Below are 20,168 nucleotides of genomic sequence, written 5' to 3'. Positions count from 1 at the left end.
GAAGACCTTTTCGTCAAGAGTGGACCTTGAGTTAGAACCTGAAAGATGATGAGGAAATGGACAGGTAGAGAAGAGAAAGAAATATGTTCTAGGTGCAGTCACACGAGCAGAAATTTAGAGGGGAGAAGAGTGCGGTGTTTGTGGGAAACGGATGCTTTGAGCCTGTTGGAGCAGCAGTAAAAGGTCAGCCTTGATGGGGCTCAGACCAAATCATAGGAAACTTTAAATAAGACCTTGATTTTAATTTTTTTATTAGAAGTGCCTCATATGGGACTTCCCTGGCAGTCCAGTGGTTAAGACTTTGCCTTCTAATGCAGGGGGTGTGGGTTCAATCCCTGCTCTGGGAGCTAAGATCCCACATGCCTCGTGGCCAAAATACCAAAATCAATAAACAGAAGCAATATTGTAACAAATTCAATAATGACTTTAAAAATGGTCCACATTAAAAAAAAAATCTTAAAAAAAAAGTGCCTCATACATTCCAAAAAGCATACAGAATGTGTACAGTTTAAATAACAAAACTCCTTTGTTCCCACCACCCGGCTTGAGAGAGAGAACATCACCAGCATTGTAGAACAGAGCTTCCCGACTGCTGTTCCCCAGGTGTTGAGCCCCTTTGCCATTGCAGTAGCTGTGTGGGGCCGAGGCTGGGGAGAGCTTTTGAACTGGTCTCGTCTGGTGTAGTAGCCTTCTCTAGTTACCTGATGTGCACTACAAATAATAGCATCTTCTGCATTTGCTCTGACTTGGAAAAGGTTGGGAAATACAGGGTTACAAGGTCCCCTGTGTGTGCTTCCTGGTGGTATCCCTGGCCCCCTTTCTCATGAACCACTTTCGTGAATTTTGTGTTAACATTCCATTGCTTTTTTTTTTTTTTTTTTAATTTTATTTATTTATTTGGGTGCGTTGGGTCTTCACTGCTCCAGGCGTGCTTTCTCTAGTTGCGGCGAGCGGGGGCTACTCTTCGTTGCAGTGCGTGGGCTTCTCATTGCGGTGGCTTCTCTTGTTGCAGAGCACGGGCTCTAGGCACACGGGCTTCAGTAGTTGTGGCTCACGGGCTCTAGAGCGCAGGCTCAGTAGTTGCGGCGCACGGGCTTAGTTGCTCCGCAGCATGTGGGATCTTCCCGGACCAGGGCTTGAACCCATGTCCCCTGCATTGGCAGGTGGACTCCCAACCACTGCACCACCAGGGAAGTCCTCCATTGCTTTTCTTCATGATTTTAGCAGCTATGTATGTATGTATCCCCAGAGGACATATTGTTTAGTTTTGCCAGTTTTTGAACTTTATATAAATGAAACAAATTGTGTGTGTTCTGTGACTTGCTTTGCTCAGTGGTGTATTTCTGAAATTATACTATTATTCATTTTTACTACTGCATAGTATTCCAGTTGTAGGAATATACCACAGTTTATATATCTGTTCTACTCTCAATGGCCACATGGGATGTTTCCATTTTTTGCAATATATTATGTACAGTGCTATTAGGAACACGTCTTCTGGGAATCACTTGCAAGAATTTCCAAGCACAGCATGCTTAAAAAAAAAGGGATAGTGTTTGGTGCAGTGTGCTAAATGGAAGAGGCTGTTTTTACTGACCCTCAGGCTGTAGTCGGGCAACCGCTGAGGGCTGAGGGGATTGATATTTTGCCACACGTGGAAATGCTTCCCAGCACCGAGTTGGGAAGCTCTGCTGAGGACATATATCTGTGAGTGGAGTTGCTGTGCCCTAGGGTATATGCATGTTCAGCTCTTCTTGGTCATGTCATGTTGTTTTTGAGAGGATTATTCAATTTATACTCTATACCAGCAATCTGAGAATTTGGAAGATAAAGGGAGTTGAAGTTTTTAAACTGGGGAGTGGCACATCAGTATTTTCTAGTTGTCATTTTCCTGTGCTGATTTATGTTTCATAGTTCTTGTGAAGGACAAATATTTGTGAATATACTTTACAGTCATGGAGTATAGTCATCAAAGCCAGATTAATTTTCCCTGCCTCTAAATTACGGCCTTGGCATTTTTAGCACTGTTTTTTGACCTCTGGTGCTAACCAGCCTCAGGGGAATAGCAGTGAAGGTTCATTTCTGAGTAGGTCACCTCTCACACAGAAAAGTTGATCTCCTAGTAATCTAGTTTTATATTAAGTTTATCTCAGATGTTGACTTTTTTTTCACTATTCTGATAAACAAGTATTTTTGTATGTCATATGCTCTCTTGACTGAGGAGTTGTTCCTAAGGGAATTGTAACCTTCATTTTGTCTGTTTTAATCGAGAATATAAACAATCCTCTTTATTTATTTTTTGGATTCTTTTATAGGTTATTACAGAGTGCTGAGTAGAGTTCCCAGTGCTATACACTCATCCTTATTGATTATCTGCTTTACATATAGTAGTATGTATTGTTCATCCTCAAGATTTATTCATATTGTATCATGTCAGAATTTTCTTACTTTTAAGACTGAATGATATTCCATTGTATGTACATACCAGTTTTTTTGTTTTTTTTTTTTTGTCTTTAATTAATTTTTTTAAAATTTATTTTTGGCTGCGTTGGGTCTCCACTGCTGCACACGGGCTTTCTCTAGTTGCAGTGAGCGGGGGCTACTCTTTGTTGTGGTGTGTGGGCTTCTTGTTGCAGTGGTTTGTTGTGGAGCACGGGCTCTAGGCGCGTGGGCTTCAGTAGTTGTGGCACGCGGGCTCAGTAGTTGTGGCTCATGGGCTCTAGAATGCAGGCTCAGTAGTTGTGGCTCACGGGCTTAGTTGCTCCACAGCATGTAGTATCTTCCTGGACCAGGGCCTGAACCCGTGTCCCCTGAATTGGCAGGCGGATTCTTAACCACTGTGCCACCAGGGAAGTCCCACAATCCTCTTTAAAACTCGGCCATTTCCCAAAACCTCTGGAAGCACATTTAGAATTCGGTTGGAATATCAGTGTTATGTCACAGGAAGATGGGAAAGCATTTAATTTTTTAATGATGGTGATGCAAGGTAACTCTAGGAAAAGAAGTTTATTTATTTGTTTATTCATGCATTCACTCCTTTATTTATTTATTATTTACCCTATTAATGACATTTCCAGAGGACTTAGAGTAGGAGGTTTGGTAACCAACTAAACCTTTGAGTATCAGAGGTAATGAGATCCAAGTAGTATATCATGGAGTATCTCTTTGTGTAATTTTTTATTTGTTGCCTGGTTAAATTACTTGTTTGTTATCTTTAAAGATTTCGTTTAGAAGAAAATGATCTAAATTTGTGCTACAACAGGTAGACATCTTTCTCATCTCAATGTGATTAGAATAAGGATTCTTTTTCTTAAAGGCATGTCTTGTACTTCACCAGCTTGGTTTGGATGTTAGGAAATAAAGATTGTTAAATCCATCTAAATGGCAAGATGATTTGATGAGGCTGCAGGTCCAACTTGGGCACATTAGGCAGGGTCTTCTTTCTAGTTCTTTTTTTAAAAAATTTATTTATTATTTTATTTTTGGCTGCATTGGGTCTTTGTTGCTGTGCGTGGGCTTTCTCTAGTTGCAGTGAGCAGGGGCTGCTCTTTGTTGTGGTGTGTGGGCTTCTCGTTGCGGTGGCTTCTCCTGTTGCGGAGCATGGGCTCTAGGTGCGCGGGCTTCAGTAGCTGCAGCATGCAGGCTCAGTAGTTCTGGCTCACGGGGTCTAGAGCGCAGGCTCAGTAGTTGTGGTGCACGGGCTTAGTTGCTGTACGGCATGTGGGATCTTCCTGGACCAGGGCTCGAACCCGTGTCCTCTGCACTGGTAGGCGGATTCTTAACCACTGTACCCCCAGGGAAGCCCTTCTCTCTAGTTCTTAAGCAGTAGATTCACTTGTGTATTCGGTACCTCTACTTGGAGGTCTCACAAGGTACCTCAGACTCATTGTGTCCAAGACTGAACTCATGGTGAGGTTCTTCTCCAAACCAGGTCTTCTTCTGGTGTCTGTGTCTCAGTGACCCACACTACCATCATGCAGTTGTCCTAGTCAGAAGTCTAGAAGTGATCCTGGCCCTGTCCTTGAGGACTTCCTCATGCTTAGCATAGCCCTGGAGCTTGCTGAGGGGCAGGAAGAGGTAGAGAGGTCTGAGGGGAAGGCAGCATGAGGTGGTAGGAAGAACACTGGTTTGGGAGTTGGAAAACTTGGGCTGTAATGTCTGTTCAAACGCTGATAACTTCTGTGTGATTTTGGACTGCACTTAACTTTTTTGTATCTGTTTTCTTCTGAAGTTGAGGCAGTTACAGTACTTAAATAGTTCCTTGATTATTGAACTTAAAAAAAAATTTCTTCTACCCTAAGTGTAGGTAGCAGTAAGCTTTATTTGTGGTTTGGTGGTGGTCATTCACGTTGTCTTTATTCCTCTAGTACACTTTTCAGCAGTGATGAAAGTTAGGCAGAGGATGAACCCACAGCTATTACTTGCTTACCTTTATTGAATGTTTCAACAAAGCATTGAGCCAGACACTGATCACTTGGATTGTTTAATCCTTACAAGAACCCCGTGAGGTTTAGGTTCTGTTATTTTATTTTATAACTGATGAAACAGAGGCTTCAGTTAAAAAAAAAATTACCTATGCCCACAGATTAATAATCAGAAAAAGGACCGTATCCTGTGTCTGTGACTTACAGCCCATGTTCCTAACATTGAGCATTCCTACTATCGATTTTGTGGTGACTGTCAAAATGATTCAGTCCACATTTTAAAAACACAGGTGCTTGGTCTGTTGTAGAAAATCTCTGTTCAGTAAGAAGTAGATTTTTCAGAGGCATCCCTTTTGGGCAGCCGCTGTTCACATTGGTCCATGATTGTATGCCTACTCAGCATTTGATATGTAAGACCTTGTTGTTTTTTGGCTTTATAGTAATTATGGAGCAGCAATGGTTTGTAATGACATTAGCCAGCTGGTGAAGCATATATGAAATGTAGGTGTTTAATATGAATACTTTCACATAGGGATGGTTTTTATTGAGAAGCTATTTTGTTATAAGTAAATCTGTAAAGTCATGACGCTTCTTCAATAGTAGCATTTTCTTGGGCTTCCCTGGTGGTGCAGTGGTTAAGAATCTGCCTGCCAATGCAGGGGACATGGGCTTGAGCCCTGGTCCCGGAAGATCCCACATGCCATGGAGCAACTAAGCCCAAGCGCCACAACTACTGAGCCTGCACTCTAGAGCCCGTGTGTCACAACTACTGAAGCCCGCACGCCTAGAGCCTGTGCTCCGCCACAAGAGAAGGCACCCGTGCACCGCAACGAAGAGTAGCCCCTGCTTGCCACAATGAGAGAAAGCCCATGCGCAGCAGTGAAGACCCAGTGCAGCCAAAAATAAATAAATAAAATTTATTTTGAAAAAAAGTGTGCAACTTGGGAAAAGCAAATTAAAGAAAAATATAGTAGCATTTTCTTGATTGCCCTGTTCTCTAAAGTACAAGCAGGCAGCTGTCTGTCAGGGCAGGCTGGAGTTGTAATGTTAGGACTCCGTCCAGTGCCAACTGCTGTGTAATAGATCAGTGCCTGTGTTTCACAGCTGATTACCTGGAAAATATGTATTCTTGTAAGACACATAACGATTAATATGTTGCTAAATTATATCATCTTAAATTTTTTTTTTTCAGGTCAAAGGACTGGATGCACTCGTTCTGAGTTTGCTCATTCTAGACGGTGAATCAATCTACAGCCTGACCTTGAAGCCTATACTGCTGTTATTAGCACGAATTTCCCTAGTGAATGTAAGACATAGGCTGACAGCTATTCAGGTAAGGGAAGAAAAGGAGCCAGGAGATTCAGACCCAGGTGTGACTTTTGTGCCGATTAGCATAAAACTTTAGTTGTGATGCTGAAAATGTCTTGGTATATTTGTTTTCTAAGTCTTCTTAGGTGTTTAATTTTAAAATCTGATGAAAATAAGCAAAAACTGTCTCCTCTCATGAGATTCGTCTAGTATAAAATGAGATGTTGAGCCTCTTTAATGGGGTTGTATATATGTGTTGTGTGTATATTTGCATGTGTATAAATGTTCATTCTCTGAATCTTAAAAATAGGTTTAAAAACACCCTTCATAGTTTTTTGTGAATTTCATGTAAGGATAATGAGTAGCCAGAAGTATAGCACTTTCAGTAGATCTTTTTTAAAAAATTAATTTCACTTTTTACTGTTTTTTATTAAATCTCCTAGAAATTTTTTTTTAATAAATTTATTTATTTTATTTATTTATTTTTGGCTCCGTTGGGTCTTTGTTGCTTGCACACGGGCTTTCTCTAGTTGTGGCAGGCAGGCTTCTTATTATGGTGGCTTCTCTTGTTGCAGAGCACGCGCTCTAGGTGTGTGGCCTTCAGCAGTTGTGGCACGCGGACTCAGTAGTTGTGGCTCGCAGCTCTAGAGCACAGGCTCAGTAGTTGTGGCGCATGGGCTTAGTTGCTCCACGGCATGTGGGATCTTCCCAGACCAGGGCTCGAACCTGTGTCCCGTGCATTGGCAGGTGGAGTCTTAACCATTGTGCCACCAGGGAAGCTGTTTCTTGATTACTGTTTCTTGGCTCACATCCTACCTTGTTTCATATTTGGCTTGGATTTAGTAGAGCATTTGTTGAATGCCTGTTATATGGTTTCTTTAGGTCACATATAAATTAGTGAGAAAAGCACTGATACAGATAGCTATTACGCAGTAGGAGGTGACGAAAACCACATGAGAGATTCGAAGAAAGTCCTTGAGGTGTAGTGGAGGTTGTCAGCTGTGCAGTGTGCAGACTCCGTCACAACTGCTCAACTCTGTGCACCTAACTATTCAATCTGCCTTGTAGTGTGAAAGCAGCTGTAGATGATACGTATGTGAATGGGTGTGACTGTGTACCAATAGAGCTTTATTTATGGACACTGAAATTTACATTTCATATGCTTTTCACATGTCACAAAATATTATTTTTCTCTCTTTCTTTCTTTCTTTCTTTTTTTTTTGCAATGATTTAAAAATGTAAGAACAAGTCTTGGTTTTAGGCTATAGGAAAACAGGTGGTGGGCTGGTTTGGGTCCATAGGCTGTAGCTTCCTGACTCCTGTCCTGATTGTTGCAACTTGGGCATACAGACCTTGTATTTCCAGAAATAGTAAATCTAAATTTTATGTGAGATCTCCCAGTTTCCAAGTGTTGGCTGAAAAAGTTGAAGAAACACAGTATTTCTATGGGCAAAATGTGGACTTGGTCTGTACTGTATAAGGGCTTACTTTCCTACGCATTTAAGTTGTGACAAAGAGGAGGTAAGAAGGGAATCATGCCTCTTTCAGCAGCTCTCATGAGGACAGATGATTTGGAATCAGTTGTACCAGAAGGTTTTTTTTTTTTTTTTTTTTTTGCTGTACACGGGCCTCTCACTGTTGCGGCCTCTCCCATTGCGGAGCACAGGCTCAGCGGCCATGGCTCACGGGCCCAGCCGCTCCGCGGCATGTGGGATCTTCCCAGACCAGGGCACGAACCCGTGTCCCCTGCATTGGCAGGCGGACTCTCAACCACTGCGCCACTAGGGAAGCCCAAGAGAAGGGTTTTTAATAGATGGGTTTCAACATATCCTAGCAGATATAAGACCTTATCTTTGATTTTTTGTTTAGTGATGTTAGCTTGAATAAAAAAATGTTTTCCCAAGTTGATATGAGTTAAATGATCTTATAGACTGACTAGTACTTGGCCCTGAAGGAAGTATCATCAAAGCATGAGGTTGCTAAATGGCATTATTTTCTTTCTAGTGAGACTAATGGTCAATGAGTTAGTGATACAGTTTTCTTGGTGGAAAACTTTAATCAGCAAGTACCTTCGTTAAGCATCGTTTGTAAAAATATACATGTAGTATCAACAGCTTAGGAGAACAAGTAAATATGTGAACTGCTGGTTGCAGATGTAGAATTGGAGAGATAAGTTACCTGAGTCTCTTGGCAGATGCTAAACAGCTTTTGACTTCTGTTTCAAAACCCTATGTTCTTGTACATCTCCATGCAAAGATCATTCTGTGCTGAAACCTTGCCTTTCAGTTGAAATGTTATAGTTTTCTTTCCTTTGGGTCTTTGATATATTATTCTGTAAATGATGATGTTAAAAATGATTTCTTTGAGAAATGAAGATAAAATGATAAAGAAGCATGACATGCTTATCCAAGTTAATCTTAACCTTTTAAATTAATTTTGAAATGGCTGGATCTTAAGGAACATATCAGGTTGTTTATTATGGTTTTATTTTTGTGGAACTATAAAAGAAGATGATTTTCCCCCACCCCCTAGTCTGTGAAGTGGATAGACTAGTGTTAGTAATATGTGAGTGTTGAGTAAAAAGAATTTTGGCTTTGGAATCAGACCAGAGTTTGTCTGGCTCAGCCACTTAACAACTGTGTGGCCTTAGGCCAGTGAATTTCTCTGAATATCAGTTTTCTTATTTATAAAATGGACTAAGTTGGCAAACATGTATTGCGTTTCTTTTGAGTACACTCATGCTCCCTGCCTTCTAGGAGGTTATTGACTAGTGTGACTTGTCAATCAGAATATTCTGTAATAAGTGCGATAATCAGGAGACAGGATCTAGGAACTATCTAAAGCAAGGCTTCTAGTTTTCTTTTTTATTAATGCCTCAAATTGTCTATTAAGTGATTCCTGACAGAAAAAGGCACTTATATTTTCTAGTAGAAAAATAGGCTATGCTTTCTTTCTTTGTTTCACACTCCCCCTTCTCCCATCTGAAGATTTTGGGTTAAGAGTTGGTTTATAGATCTGATTTTAAGAGTTGAGCATCTTATGTTGTATGTTTTCTTAAAAGGGCAGTCTCTTTGACTGGATCTATCTAAATTCCCATGTCTAGAAAAGGAAAGACTGCTGCCAGACCTGACTCACTTATTGCTGACAGCAGATAAGGGACAGATAACTGAAATATAGACTGACTTCATCAGCCTAGTGATAGGAAAAGAATGAAAATGAGACAGCACCTCAGGGAATTAAATTAAAAATGATGTGAAACTTTATTAGATAATTCTACCTTTCCTCTCCTTAGATGGGCTGAGGGAACAGCATTAATAATTAGAAAAGATTTTGTCAGAGGGTCAAAATTCATTTGTGATTTTTTGATTGTTGTAGCATTTGTGTGTAGTTTAGAAGGGGAGCAAGCAGTTTTACCCCTTAATCAAATGAAGAAATTAAGTTCAAGTAAAAAAGAAAATGCTTTTGGTAATTTTTTGATTGTTGGAGCACTTGTGTGTAGTTTAGAAGGGGGGCAAGCAGTTTTACCCCTTAATCAAATGAAGAAATTAAGTTCAAGTAAAAAAGAAAATGCTTTTGGTAATGAAGCTTGATCTCCTATTAGTAGGTATTGCTTTAAAAAAAAAAGGAAAATTAATTTTTCACTCCTTTGTGCAATATAATTTAGAGTAACATAGTTGTAATTACTTTAGATGATTCAATGCATGATCATACTTGGTAATTTAATGAGCCTATCAAAAATATTTAATACTTACTACTTGCATGCGTGCGCACGCACGCACACACACACACACACACATGCATAGCAGAAGATCTAGAAGAATATAAACCTTTGTCATGGATTTTTCTGGGGGAGGAGAATGACGCTGAGGCCGCAGAAGAGAGACTTTCATCTTCACTGCGTATGCTTCTGTATTGGCTTGTTGTTGTTTGTTGTTTAATAAGGATGTGTTGAAAAGTAAGAGTAAGCATCAGAGAACTGAGAAAAAGCTACTGTGTTCTCAGCCTGTGCATTAGTCAAGACAATGTATAAAATGCAGTTTCTACCCTCCAAAATATATGGACCAGGTATCTACACACTTGAAAAACAAGAGCTCTGCAGTGTGGTGCTAACTTCTAAGCACAGTGTGGAAGTTTAGAGAAGTGAGAGACCAGTGTGTGCCCTACTAGTGGGAGAAGGCTTCATGGAAGAGGGTGTGGAAGAGATCTTCCCAGTTTGGGAAGATATACCCAGGGTATATCTTACCTTGTAGTTTGCATAGCGTACGTTGCTTCAGGGAGGATACAGAGATGAGTAAGACATGATTCCTCATCTTGTTGGCTAGATGGCAGACAGCATTGAAAGCTAGGATGATATACACGAATACGGTGGAGTGTGTCTGCAAAGAGAGGTGCAAACAATGTGCTGGAAGTTGAGATGAGGGAAAAAAATCACCCCATAGGAGGTTCTTGGGGGAGGCCTCCTAGGATTGTTGGTATTGGATTATGGTGCTGGTAGAGTGTCACAGCAGAGCAGCACGATTACAGTAGGCATTTTAAAGAAGGAAATGGTAGGTTCGAAATGACATCAGGAAGCCCAACTGGCTACAAATACAGGCTTTGAGAGAATGGAGGAGAGATGTTATTCTTGTGGAAGACATGGCAGTGGATTTGGTATTATTACTGAAGACATAGCAGCTTATTGAAGGGTAAATTTAATCTCACAAATGTAAAAAAATTCTAAAAACTGATTTGAATTAATGTGAAATTTTTTTCCTAAGGGTCCTTTTAATTCAACATAAACACATTGGTGTTTCCTTTTTCTAGAGCTTGCCATGGTGGACTTTGAGATGTGTGAATATTCACCAGCAATTGCTTGAGGAACGCTCACCTCAGCTCTTTGCTCTTGCTGAAGACTGTATTGATCAAGGTATGTCGCGGATGTTGTTTGCTATAAGCATGTAGCTCCATTCTGTTTTCTTGGCTGAGACATTCCTCTTTTCGTCTGTTGTTTGACAGCAGATGGTAACTTTTTGTGTTCCATTCTTTCTGGATGTGGAGTATCACAAATTATTAGGATGTCAGATTATAGGATTTCTTTTTTGTCTTTGAATTTTTAAAAAGGCAATCACTATTATTTATATTACCTACTTAAAAAGAGTGATTTATTCTATGTAGCTCAGCATGATTTTATCACAAACTGCCTAAAGGTATTTAAATATTTTTTCGGTTCTTTAATGTAAGAAGCCTCATTAGAAACAAATGTAAACTCCCTTTATTTAAAAAAATCTTTAACTAATTTGAACTGGAGTAAATTGTGCCAAAGTGCATGCAGAACAGGAAATTATCCTATATCCTACTGAGTACATGAAGAAAGGATTCAGGTTTTCTTTTTTTTAAACATTTTGTAGAAAATACATTTTACTGAGGATGACAGTGGGTAGAGAGGCATTTTTGCATTTTGTTTTATTGTTTTTTATTGTAGTACATAATGTACCTATAGAAATGTGCCTAGATATAAATATAAAATTAAGTAAATGATCATAAACCACACACCCCTGTAAATGCCTTTGTTGCAGATGCCTCATATGTCTTTTAGGAAAACATTTTGAGGAAGGGGGAAAATCTTGGGTACCTTGACCCTTGATTTCCCTGGGATTTTGGAACAATTATTCCTAACAAAAGTTGCCAAACAAAAACAAATTCTCTTGTAGTAAAGGAATACAGAACACAAGTAAACTTGAGTTCAGAAATGAACTTCTGAGTTTCAGAGAAGGGATTTGACATTAAGTGTGCCTGATTCCAGAGCCCTTATTCCTCTCACATCACAAGAGTGTGAAGTCATTATGTATGTGGGTGCGTATGTGTGTTGGGGGTGGTAGTTAGTATCACTCTGCGTGGAGAAGCAGTGATCTGCACTTGATTGAGGCGGCACATTCGTGAAGGCGTAAGACAGCTCTTGTGGGTGTGGGCATATGTAATTGCAAGATGCTGCTGTACCTTTCTGGAGTCTGGTTCCTTTAAAGGTGCATCTGTATAGTAACAGGCTAGGTCACAATGCACTAGAGAGGACATTAGTTTGTGCGGTAACACATACTACTAAGCTAGAAACTAGTTTCTCAATTTTGTTCTAAGACAGAAATACATACACATATGCTAATCTTAGATAAAATGAACATCTATATGTGATTCAAAATGAGAATGTCAGGTAAATATTATTCGGTCAGTATAATTGTTATTTATATACCTGGACTTAGTTTATATTTGTTCAGGATTTTAGGTTATGTAAGAGTGTGGAACAAGCAAGGGTATGTTAGATCAGACTTGTACATGTAAAAAAAGTTATTCTGAGCTTAAACTTTGTATATATTAAACAATATTTGTTCTGCCATGAGATTTAAACCTGACACGTTAGCAGATTGTTTTATTAAATGTAAGCAGTTTACTTTTCTATACAATGACATTTCACTACATGTACAATGATGCAATGAAGTAACAGAACTGAAAAACAGTATTTCTTTTTCCTGTAAAAGTCTTTGGTTTAATGCTTTTGGATTACAAAAGGTTTTTATGAGCAAATTTAGGCTGCTGAACCATCTATATTTTTGTTAAGACTGTAAGCAACCCTCTGTAAGTTGTGAGCAACCTGAGGGCTGATTTTTTTTTATAATAAGTTTTTTTTTTTTTTTTTTTTTTTTTTTTTGGTGCGGCGCGCCCCTCTCTCCGCGGGCCTCTCCCGTTGTGGAGCACAGGCTCCGGATGCGCAGGCTCGGCGGCCATGGCTCACGGGCCCAGCCGCTCTGCGGCATGAGGGATCTTCCCAGCCCGGGGCACGAACCCGTGTCCCCTGCATCGGCAGGCAGACTCTCAACCACTTCGCCACCAGGGAAGGCCTTGAGGGCTGATTTTTTTCTTGTTTCTGCTTAATGCCTAGAAAATAATAAATATTTAATGCATATTTGTTGAATAGTGATAGCTAACATTTATTGAGCCTTTTCTACATTCACTTTTCAGGGGAGAAGTTGCAGAACTCCCTCTATTTGTCCTCCATCTTGATAGCAGTTTTTATCTGAGTTTATTTCTATACAGAGGTTTTTCAAAAAGTGAAATGTTATAGAAATTATGAGAAAATTGATCCTATCCAGATACCCTATGGGATCTTGAATCTTCTCATTATAGTGTTGCCTAAGTGTGGAGTTCTCTTGCAAATGAAATATGAAGTTGGACTTGGAGAAAATTAAGACCTGATGCCCAGTTTAGCAGACGTCATTGTCCTCTTTCTATTTTTAGTAAAATGAAAACTGTATAGACTAAGTCTTCCCGCATTCATGCCATTTCATATTTTTAAAATGAAGTGAGATACGTTCCATAAACAAACTTAGTGCAAGGGAGACAGAGGAGTGGGGGCTCACAAAACTGGTAAAGTTTTGAAAGTCAGAGATGAGTTGAACTTTACTGATATTAATGGGGAAAAAAGTTGATTTTTCCTGAGGATAGTGAAAGCGTTTGGAAGAAGATGGCATCAGGATTCAGCCCACTGTTTAATTTTGTAAAAGGTTATTACATTATACTGTGTAGCATATTATACAGTTTCGTATGCTTCATTATACTTTTATGGAAAATCGGTAAATGAACAAAAAAACAAGGTGTCACTGGGAGTTTTTATTTCTCTTTTTGTAAAGGAAATCAAGTTTGGTGCAGTTGCCAGAGGGAAAGCTCCATCTCTTCCCTTTATCCCATATAATATATATAAATCTGCATTTATGTCTGCATCTTTACCACATCTCAGTGACTAATGTTCTTAATGATGACCCTTAATTATTAAGAAAAGAAAAAAAATACCTTTTTTATGTACCATTTTCAAAGGTAGGAACCATATGAATGATAGGAACCATTCTCTTCTTAGAGAGAATTCTAAGACGTAAAACTAGGTCCTCAACAGAAAGGGTTAACTAAGATATCTGGAAGATATGACTCTAAGTGACTCATTCCCCAAGTGGTCTCAGTTCTTTCCTGCAGTATATTTTAGCATATCATTTGCTTTGCCTTGCAACTAAGAATTTTTTATGTTGCTGTTCTAGGCTAATCAACGACATTTTTTATCTTCTCGTAAATTGGTCCATTTTGGCTATGTCTAAGTGTGCACATAGTCTTAAACTGCAACATTTCATAAACAATTTTATTTAAAAAAATGTTCTGGGATTTAACCCAAATGTTGACCCAACAGTCAGTTATAACTGAAATATTGTTCAGTGTCCAGAGAAGAATATTATATTTGAAATGTTGCCCTTGAAGGATCATCAAAAAGTTGGCAAGATTTTTTTTTTGCTTCAGTCTATGAAACATAAGCAACTGAGATCTTTATATTTTTGTCCAGGAATGTTGCATCAGTACAATGTAGTGGAATATAACCCATCAGAATGTCAGCATAACTTTGCTGGACTGATCACATCTCTGAAAGGAGTGAGTTAGAATCTTGAAAAGTCTGATCCTCAGCACACTCTGAGATCCTCTTTTGGATGTCATACTGATGAAACCGTGATTCTCTGAAGGCTGCTTAAGGGCACACAATCATTTATTGTGGGATCTGATACTGAAAACGTGTTCCGTATAGTGCATGAGATGTAATATTGAGGTTTAGGTATTTGAAGGTGAGCTTATGTCTAAGAGAAAACAGGCTAAAACGCTTTGTCCGAGATTCCACTGTAACATTTACAGGCAGCTGCTCTGTGACTCAAGGCTTAGATTGTTTCCACATAGAAAGAGTTCGTCAAGAGATTAGTTTCTTGATGACTGATGAATGTATCGATTTTTAAAGATAAATTTGATACTTTGGGATGGATGTCTTTAAATATACTAAGTATAATTATCTAATTATAATTATCCATATGAATCCATAGGGATTTCATTTTAACATAGCTTTCAATAATCTCATGAGAAGAGATTTTGGTTTTAGCATACATTTTAAATATATGCTAAATATATTAAATGTATGCTGGTTGACATTTTGATCCAGAAGGTCATGAATATTCATTTCCATGGAGAACCTACTGATTTATTAAAATAGTAAATATATGTCTGTTGGGTCAATATGCTCCTCTTTCTATTTAAACTTGAGTTATCCAAAGCTTAAAACTTTGTGTTCACGGTTGACTCGTTGTTTTCCATCATTCCTCGTATCTAGCCAGTTCTTAAATCTTATCAGTTCATCTCTAAGAGTTCCATATCCATCCTTCTTTTCCATTCCTACAACTGTTATCCTAGTCCATGTCTGAAATCTTTAGTTTGGAAAGGCCCTTTAGAGATTATCTTGTCCAGCTAACTCATTTTACAAAGAATTGAGTCTCAGATTCTCCAAGAACCAGAACTATGATCTGGAGTTTCTGACTCCAAATCTGTTTACTCTTCTTTCCATTACTTTTCTCCAAACTGGTCAGTAGGGCAGAATTCTAACATCTAATAATAATAATGCAGTTTACATTTCAGTAGTTCTTACTCCACACCAAGTACTGTTCTAAGTCTTTAAATATGTTAACTGCCTTATTCCTTGCAACAACTCTATGAGATAGAACTGAAGACTTGATATAGGAAGGTGTAGCAGTGGATTTGTGTGCTTTTGTTTTTGCAATGGTTTTGAAGTATAATTAACCTGCAGTAAGACTCATATTTAAGGTGTACAGTTGGTGATATTTTACATATGTATATACTTGTGAAATTATCACAATCAAGATAATTAACAGAACCTAGAGTTTTAAGATCTGACTTTCAGTTTCTGTTCTGTCACTGACATGCTGTGTGCTTCAGGGAGCTCGTCTGACTTCCAAACCAAGAGTTTTCTTCTGCGTAAAAATGGTCTTTAAGTCCTTACTAGGTGTAAAATAATGTGATTCTTTGTAGGCCAGCTTCCCACCCATCCTAATGCTGGGATCTGTTGGAAGATTGTGTCCAAAAATGTTATTTCCAGGCTTCCCTGGTGGCACAGTGGTTGAGAGTCCGCCTGCCGATGCAGGGGACACGGGTTCGTGCCCCGGTCCGGGAAGATCCCACATGCCGCGGAGCAGCTGGGCCCGTGAGTCATGGCTGCTGAGCCTGCACGTCCAGAGCCTGTGCTCTGCAATGGGAGAGGCCGCAACAGTGAGAGGCCTGCGTACTGCAAAAAAAAAAAAAAAAAAAATGTTATTTCCTTTTTCATTGGGCTTTCTGAGATGACCTTGAGAAGGAGCTCATTCCATTGTTGGGAACTGTAATTGCTACAAAGTGCTTCCTTTTAGTAAATAAAAAAACCTGCTAGTCTTTCACTTGCTAGCTAGCTAGAGCCGTGCTGTCCAATACAGTAGGCACTAGCCGCATGTGGCTAATTAAAATAAAAGAAATGAAATAAAGAATTCGGTTTCTCTAGCCCCATTTCAAGTGCTCAGAAGCCACCTGTGGTAAATGGCTACCATTTTGGACAGTGCAGCTGTGGAGTATTTACATCGTTACAGAAACTTTCATTGGACGGTGCTCCTATTGAGCAACAGAATTTCAGGGTAGGTCTATCCTTCTTTCTGTGTGACCAGCCTTGCAGTTCCTTAAGGCTGTTATCACCATCACTTTGTGTCTGAAGGGTTGCACCTGACTTGTAGGCTCTTTCTTGGCCTTCCTTTCTTCTGCCTGTACAGTAGTGCTGGATTTTTTTTAAAAATACCAATTTCATCATGTCATTTTTAAATTAGGAAAATCTTTAATCATTCCCAGTTTTCTTTTTGACTTTCTATTTCCTGCCCAACTTGATATTTAATTAAAAAATTTTTTTGGAATGATTGCTGAGTTCCAGTCACTGTGGTAGTTGCTAGGGATATCAGTGAACTCAGTGGGTTAGGGAATAAAATGCAAGTGAAACCGTGCACCTCAGATTGGGACTTGAACCCACGCAGCCGGGAATTGAACCCAGCCAAAACCCTGATTGGGAACTCGAACCCAGGTGGCTGGCACTCGAACCGGGACAAAACGGACAGGTGATACCTCCAACTGAGGTCACACACTTGGTTTCAGGACTTAATGAAGCTCAGGTTCTTGATGTCTCATTGCAGAAAGAATTCAGTGAGAGACAAAGTGATAGGTAAGAAGTGGATTTATTTAGAGGGAAACACACTCCACAGACAGAGTGTGGGCCATCTCAGAAGGCGAGAGTGGTACCAGGGTATGGGGTTGTGAGTTTTTATAGGGGTGGGTAATTTCATAGGCTAAAGAGTGGAAGGAGTATTCCAGCTATTTTGGGAAGGGGTGGGGATTTCCAGGAATTGGGCCACTGCCTACTTTTTGATCCTTATGGTCTGTCTTAGAACTGTCATGGCGCCTGTGGGTGTGTCATTTAGCTTGCTGATGTGTTACAGTGAGCATATACTGAGGCTCAAGGTCTAGTGGAAGTTGACTTGTACGCCATCTTGGGCCCATTTGGTTCTAATCAGTTTTTTTTTTTAACATCTTTATTGGAGTATAATTGCTTTACAATGGTGTGTTAGTTTCTGCTTTATAACAAAGTGAATCAGCTATACATATATCCCCATATCTCTTCCCTCTTGCGTCTCCCTCCCTCCCACCCTCCCTATCCCACCCCTCTAGGTGGTCACAAAGCACAGAGCTGATCTCCCTGTGCTATGCGGCTGCTTCCCACTAGCTATCTACCTTACGTTTGGTAGTGTACATATATCCATGCCACTCTCTCACTTTCTCTCAGCTTACCCTTCCCCCTCCTTCCCTGTGTCCTCAAGTCCATTCCCTAGTAGGACTGTGTCTTTATTCTCGTCCTTCCCCTAGGCTCTTCATAACCATTTTTTGTTTTTTTTAGATTCCATATATATGTGTTAGCAAACGGTATTTGTTTTTCTCTTTCTGACTTACTTCACTCTGTATGACAGACTCTAGGTCCATCTACCTCACTACAAATAACTCAATTTCCTTTCTTTTTATGGCTGAGTAATATTCCATTGTATATATGTGCCACATATTCTTTATCCATTCATCTGTTGATGGACACTTAGGTTGCTTCCATGTCCTGGCTATTGTAAATAGAGCTGCAATGAATATTGTGGTACATGACTCTTTTTGAATTATGGTTTTCTCAGGCTATATGCCCAGTAGTGGGATTGCTGGGTCATATGGTTTTGTAGTTTTTTAAGGAACCTCCACACTGTTCTCCATAGTGGCTGTATCAATTTACATTCCCACCAACAGTGCAAAGGGTTCCCTTTTCTCCACACCTTCTCCAGCATTTAGTGTTTGTAGGTATTTTGATGGTGGCCATTCTGACTGGTGTGAGGTGATATCTCATTGTAGTTTTGATTTGCATTTCTCTAATAATTAGTGATGTTGAGCATTCTTTCACGGGTTTGTTGGCAATCTGTATATCTTCTTTGGAGAAATGTCTATGTAGGTCTTCTGCCCATTTTTCGATTGGGTTGTTTGTCTTTTGATATTGAGCTGCATGAGCTGCTTGTAAATTTTGGAGATTAATCCTTTGTCAGTTGCTTCATTTGCAAATATTTTCTCCCATTCTGAGGGTTGTCTTTTTGTCTTGTTTATAGTTTCCTTTGCTGTGCAAAACCGTTTAAGTTTCAATATGTCTATTTTTGTTTTTATTTCCATTTCTCTAGGAGGTGGGTCAAAAAGGATCTTGCTGTGATTTATGTCATAGAGTGTTCCGCCTATGTTTTCCTCTAAGAGTTTTATAGTGTCTGGCCTTACATTTAGGTCTTTCATCCATGTTGAGATTTTTTGTGTGTGTGGTGTTAGGGAGAGTTCTAATTTCATTCTTTTACATGTAGCTGTCCAGTTTTCCCAGCACCACTTATTGAAGAGGCTGTCTTTTCTCCATTGTATATTCTTCCCTTCTTTATCAAAAATAAGGTGACCATATGTGCGTGGGTTTATCTCTGGGCTTTCTATCCTGTTCCATTGACCTACATTTCTGTTTTTGTGCCAGTACCATACTGTCTTGATTACCATAGCTTTGTACTATAGTCTGAAGTCAGGGAGCCTGATGCCTCCAGCTCCTTTTTTCTTTCAGGAGATTGCTTTGGCTATTCGGGGCCTTTTGTGTTTCCATAAAAATTGTGCAATTTTTTGTTCTAGCTCTGTGGAAAATGCCAGTGGTAGTTTGATAGGAATTGCATTGAATCTAAATTGCTTTGGGTAGTATACTCATTTTCACAATGTTGATTCTTCCAATCCAAGAACATGGTACTTCTCTCCATCTGTTTGTATCATCTTTAATTTCTTTCATCATTGTGTTAAAGTTTTCTGCATACAGGTCTTTTGTCTCCTTAGGTAGGTTTATTCCTAGGTGTTTTATTCTTCTTGTTACAGTGGTAAATGGGAGTGTTTCCTTAATTTCTCTTTCAGATTTTTCATCATTAGTGTATAGGAATGCAAGAGATTTCTGTGCATTAATTTTGTATCCCTCTACTTACCAAATTCATTGATTAGCTCTAGTAGTTTTCTGGTAGCATCTTTAGGATTCTCTATGTATAGTATCATGTTGTCTGCAGACAGTGGCAGCTTTACTTGTTTTCCGATTTGGATTCACTTTATTTCTTTTTCTTCTCTGATTGCTGTGGCTAAAACTTCCAAAACAATGTTGAATAATAGTGGTGAGAGTGGGCAACCTTGTCTTGTTCCTGATCTGAGTGGAAATGGTTTCAGTTTTTCACAGTTGAGGATGATGTTGGCTGTGGGCTTGTCATAAATGGCCTTTATTATGTTGAGTTAAGTTCCCTCTAGGCGTACTTTCTGGAGAGTTTTTATCATAAATGGGTGTTGAATTTTGTCAAAAGCTTTTTCTGCATCTATTGAGATGATCATATGGTTTTATCCTTCAGTTTGTTAATATGGTGTATCACATTGATTGATTTGCATATATTGAAGAATCCTTGCATTCGTGGGATAAGCCCCACTTGATCATGTTGTATGATCCTTTTAATGTGCTGCTGGATTCTGTTTGCTAGTATCATTATTATTATTATTTTTTTGCAGTATGCGGGCCTCCCACTGCTGTGGCCTCTCCCGCCGCGGAGCACAGGCTCCAGATGCACAGACTCAGCGGCCATGGCTCAGGCCCAGCCGCTCTGCGGCATGTGGGATCCTTCCTTACCAGGGTACGAACCTGTGTCCCCTGCATCAGTAGGCAGACTCTGAACCACTGCGCCACTGTGGAAGCCCTGTTTGCTAGTATTTTGTTAAGGATTTTTGCATCTGTGGTCATCAGTGATATTGGCCTGTAGTTTTCTTTCTTTGTGACATCTTTGTCTGGTTTTGGCATCAGGGGGATGGTGGTCTCGTAGAATGAGTTTGGGAGTGTTCCTCCCTCTGCTATATTTTGGAAGAGTTTGAGAAGGATAGGTGTTAGCTCTTCTCTAAATGTTTGATAGAATTCACCTTTGAAGCCATCTGGTCCTGGGCTTATGTTTGTTGGAAGATTTT

The 20,168-nt window shown here is 39.5% G+C and overlaps 1 protein-coding gene across 1 annotated transcript in view; it reads left to right on the top strand.

Annotated features, from left to right (window-relative positions):
* TTC27 (tetratricopeptide repeat domain 27) overlaps positions 1 to 20,168 on the top strand; it is a 185,453-nt gene that overhangs the window by 5,747 nt on the left and 159,538 nt on the right. Inside the window, exons 4-5 of the mRNA XM_029232289.1 lie at positions 5,617 to 5,757; positions 10,536 to 10,638. Of these exons, the coding sequence (XP_029088122.1) occupies positions 5,617 to 5,757; positions 10,536 to 10,638 (244 nt within the window). The remainder of the gene's footprint in view (positions 1 to 5,616; positions 5,758 to 10,535; positions 10,639 to 20,168) is intronic.

This window comes from Monodon monoceros, unplaced genomic scaffold (genome assembly GCF_005190385.1).
Source record: "Monodon monoceros isolate NGI ecotype Baffin Bay Population unplaced genomic scaffold, NGI_Narwhal_1 Super_Scaffold_19, whole genome shotgun sequence".
Classification (NCBI taxonomy): Eukaryota; Metazoa; Chordata; class Mammalia; order Artiodactyla; family Monodontidae; genus Monodon; species Monodon monoceros.
The sequence above is the reverse complement of the archived record's forward strand: the minus strand, read 5'-3'. Positions and strand labels throughout refer to the sequence as shown.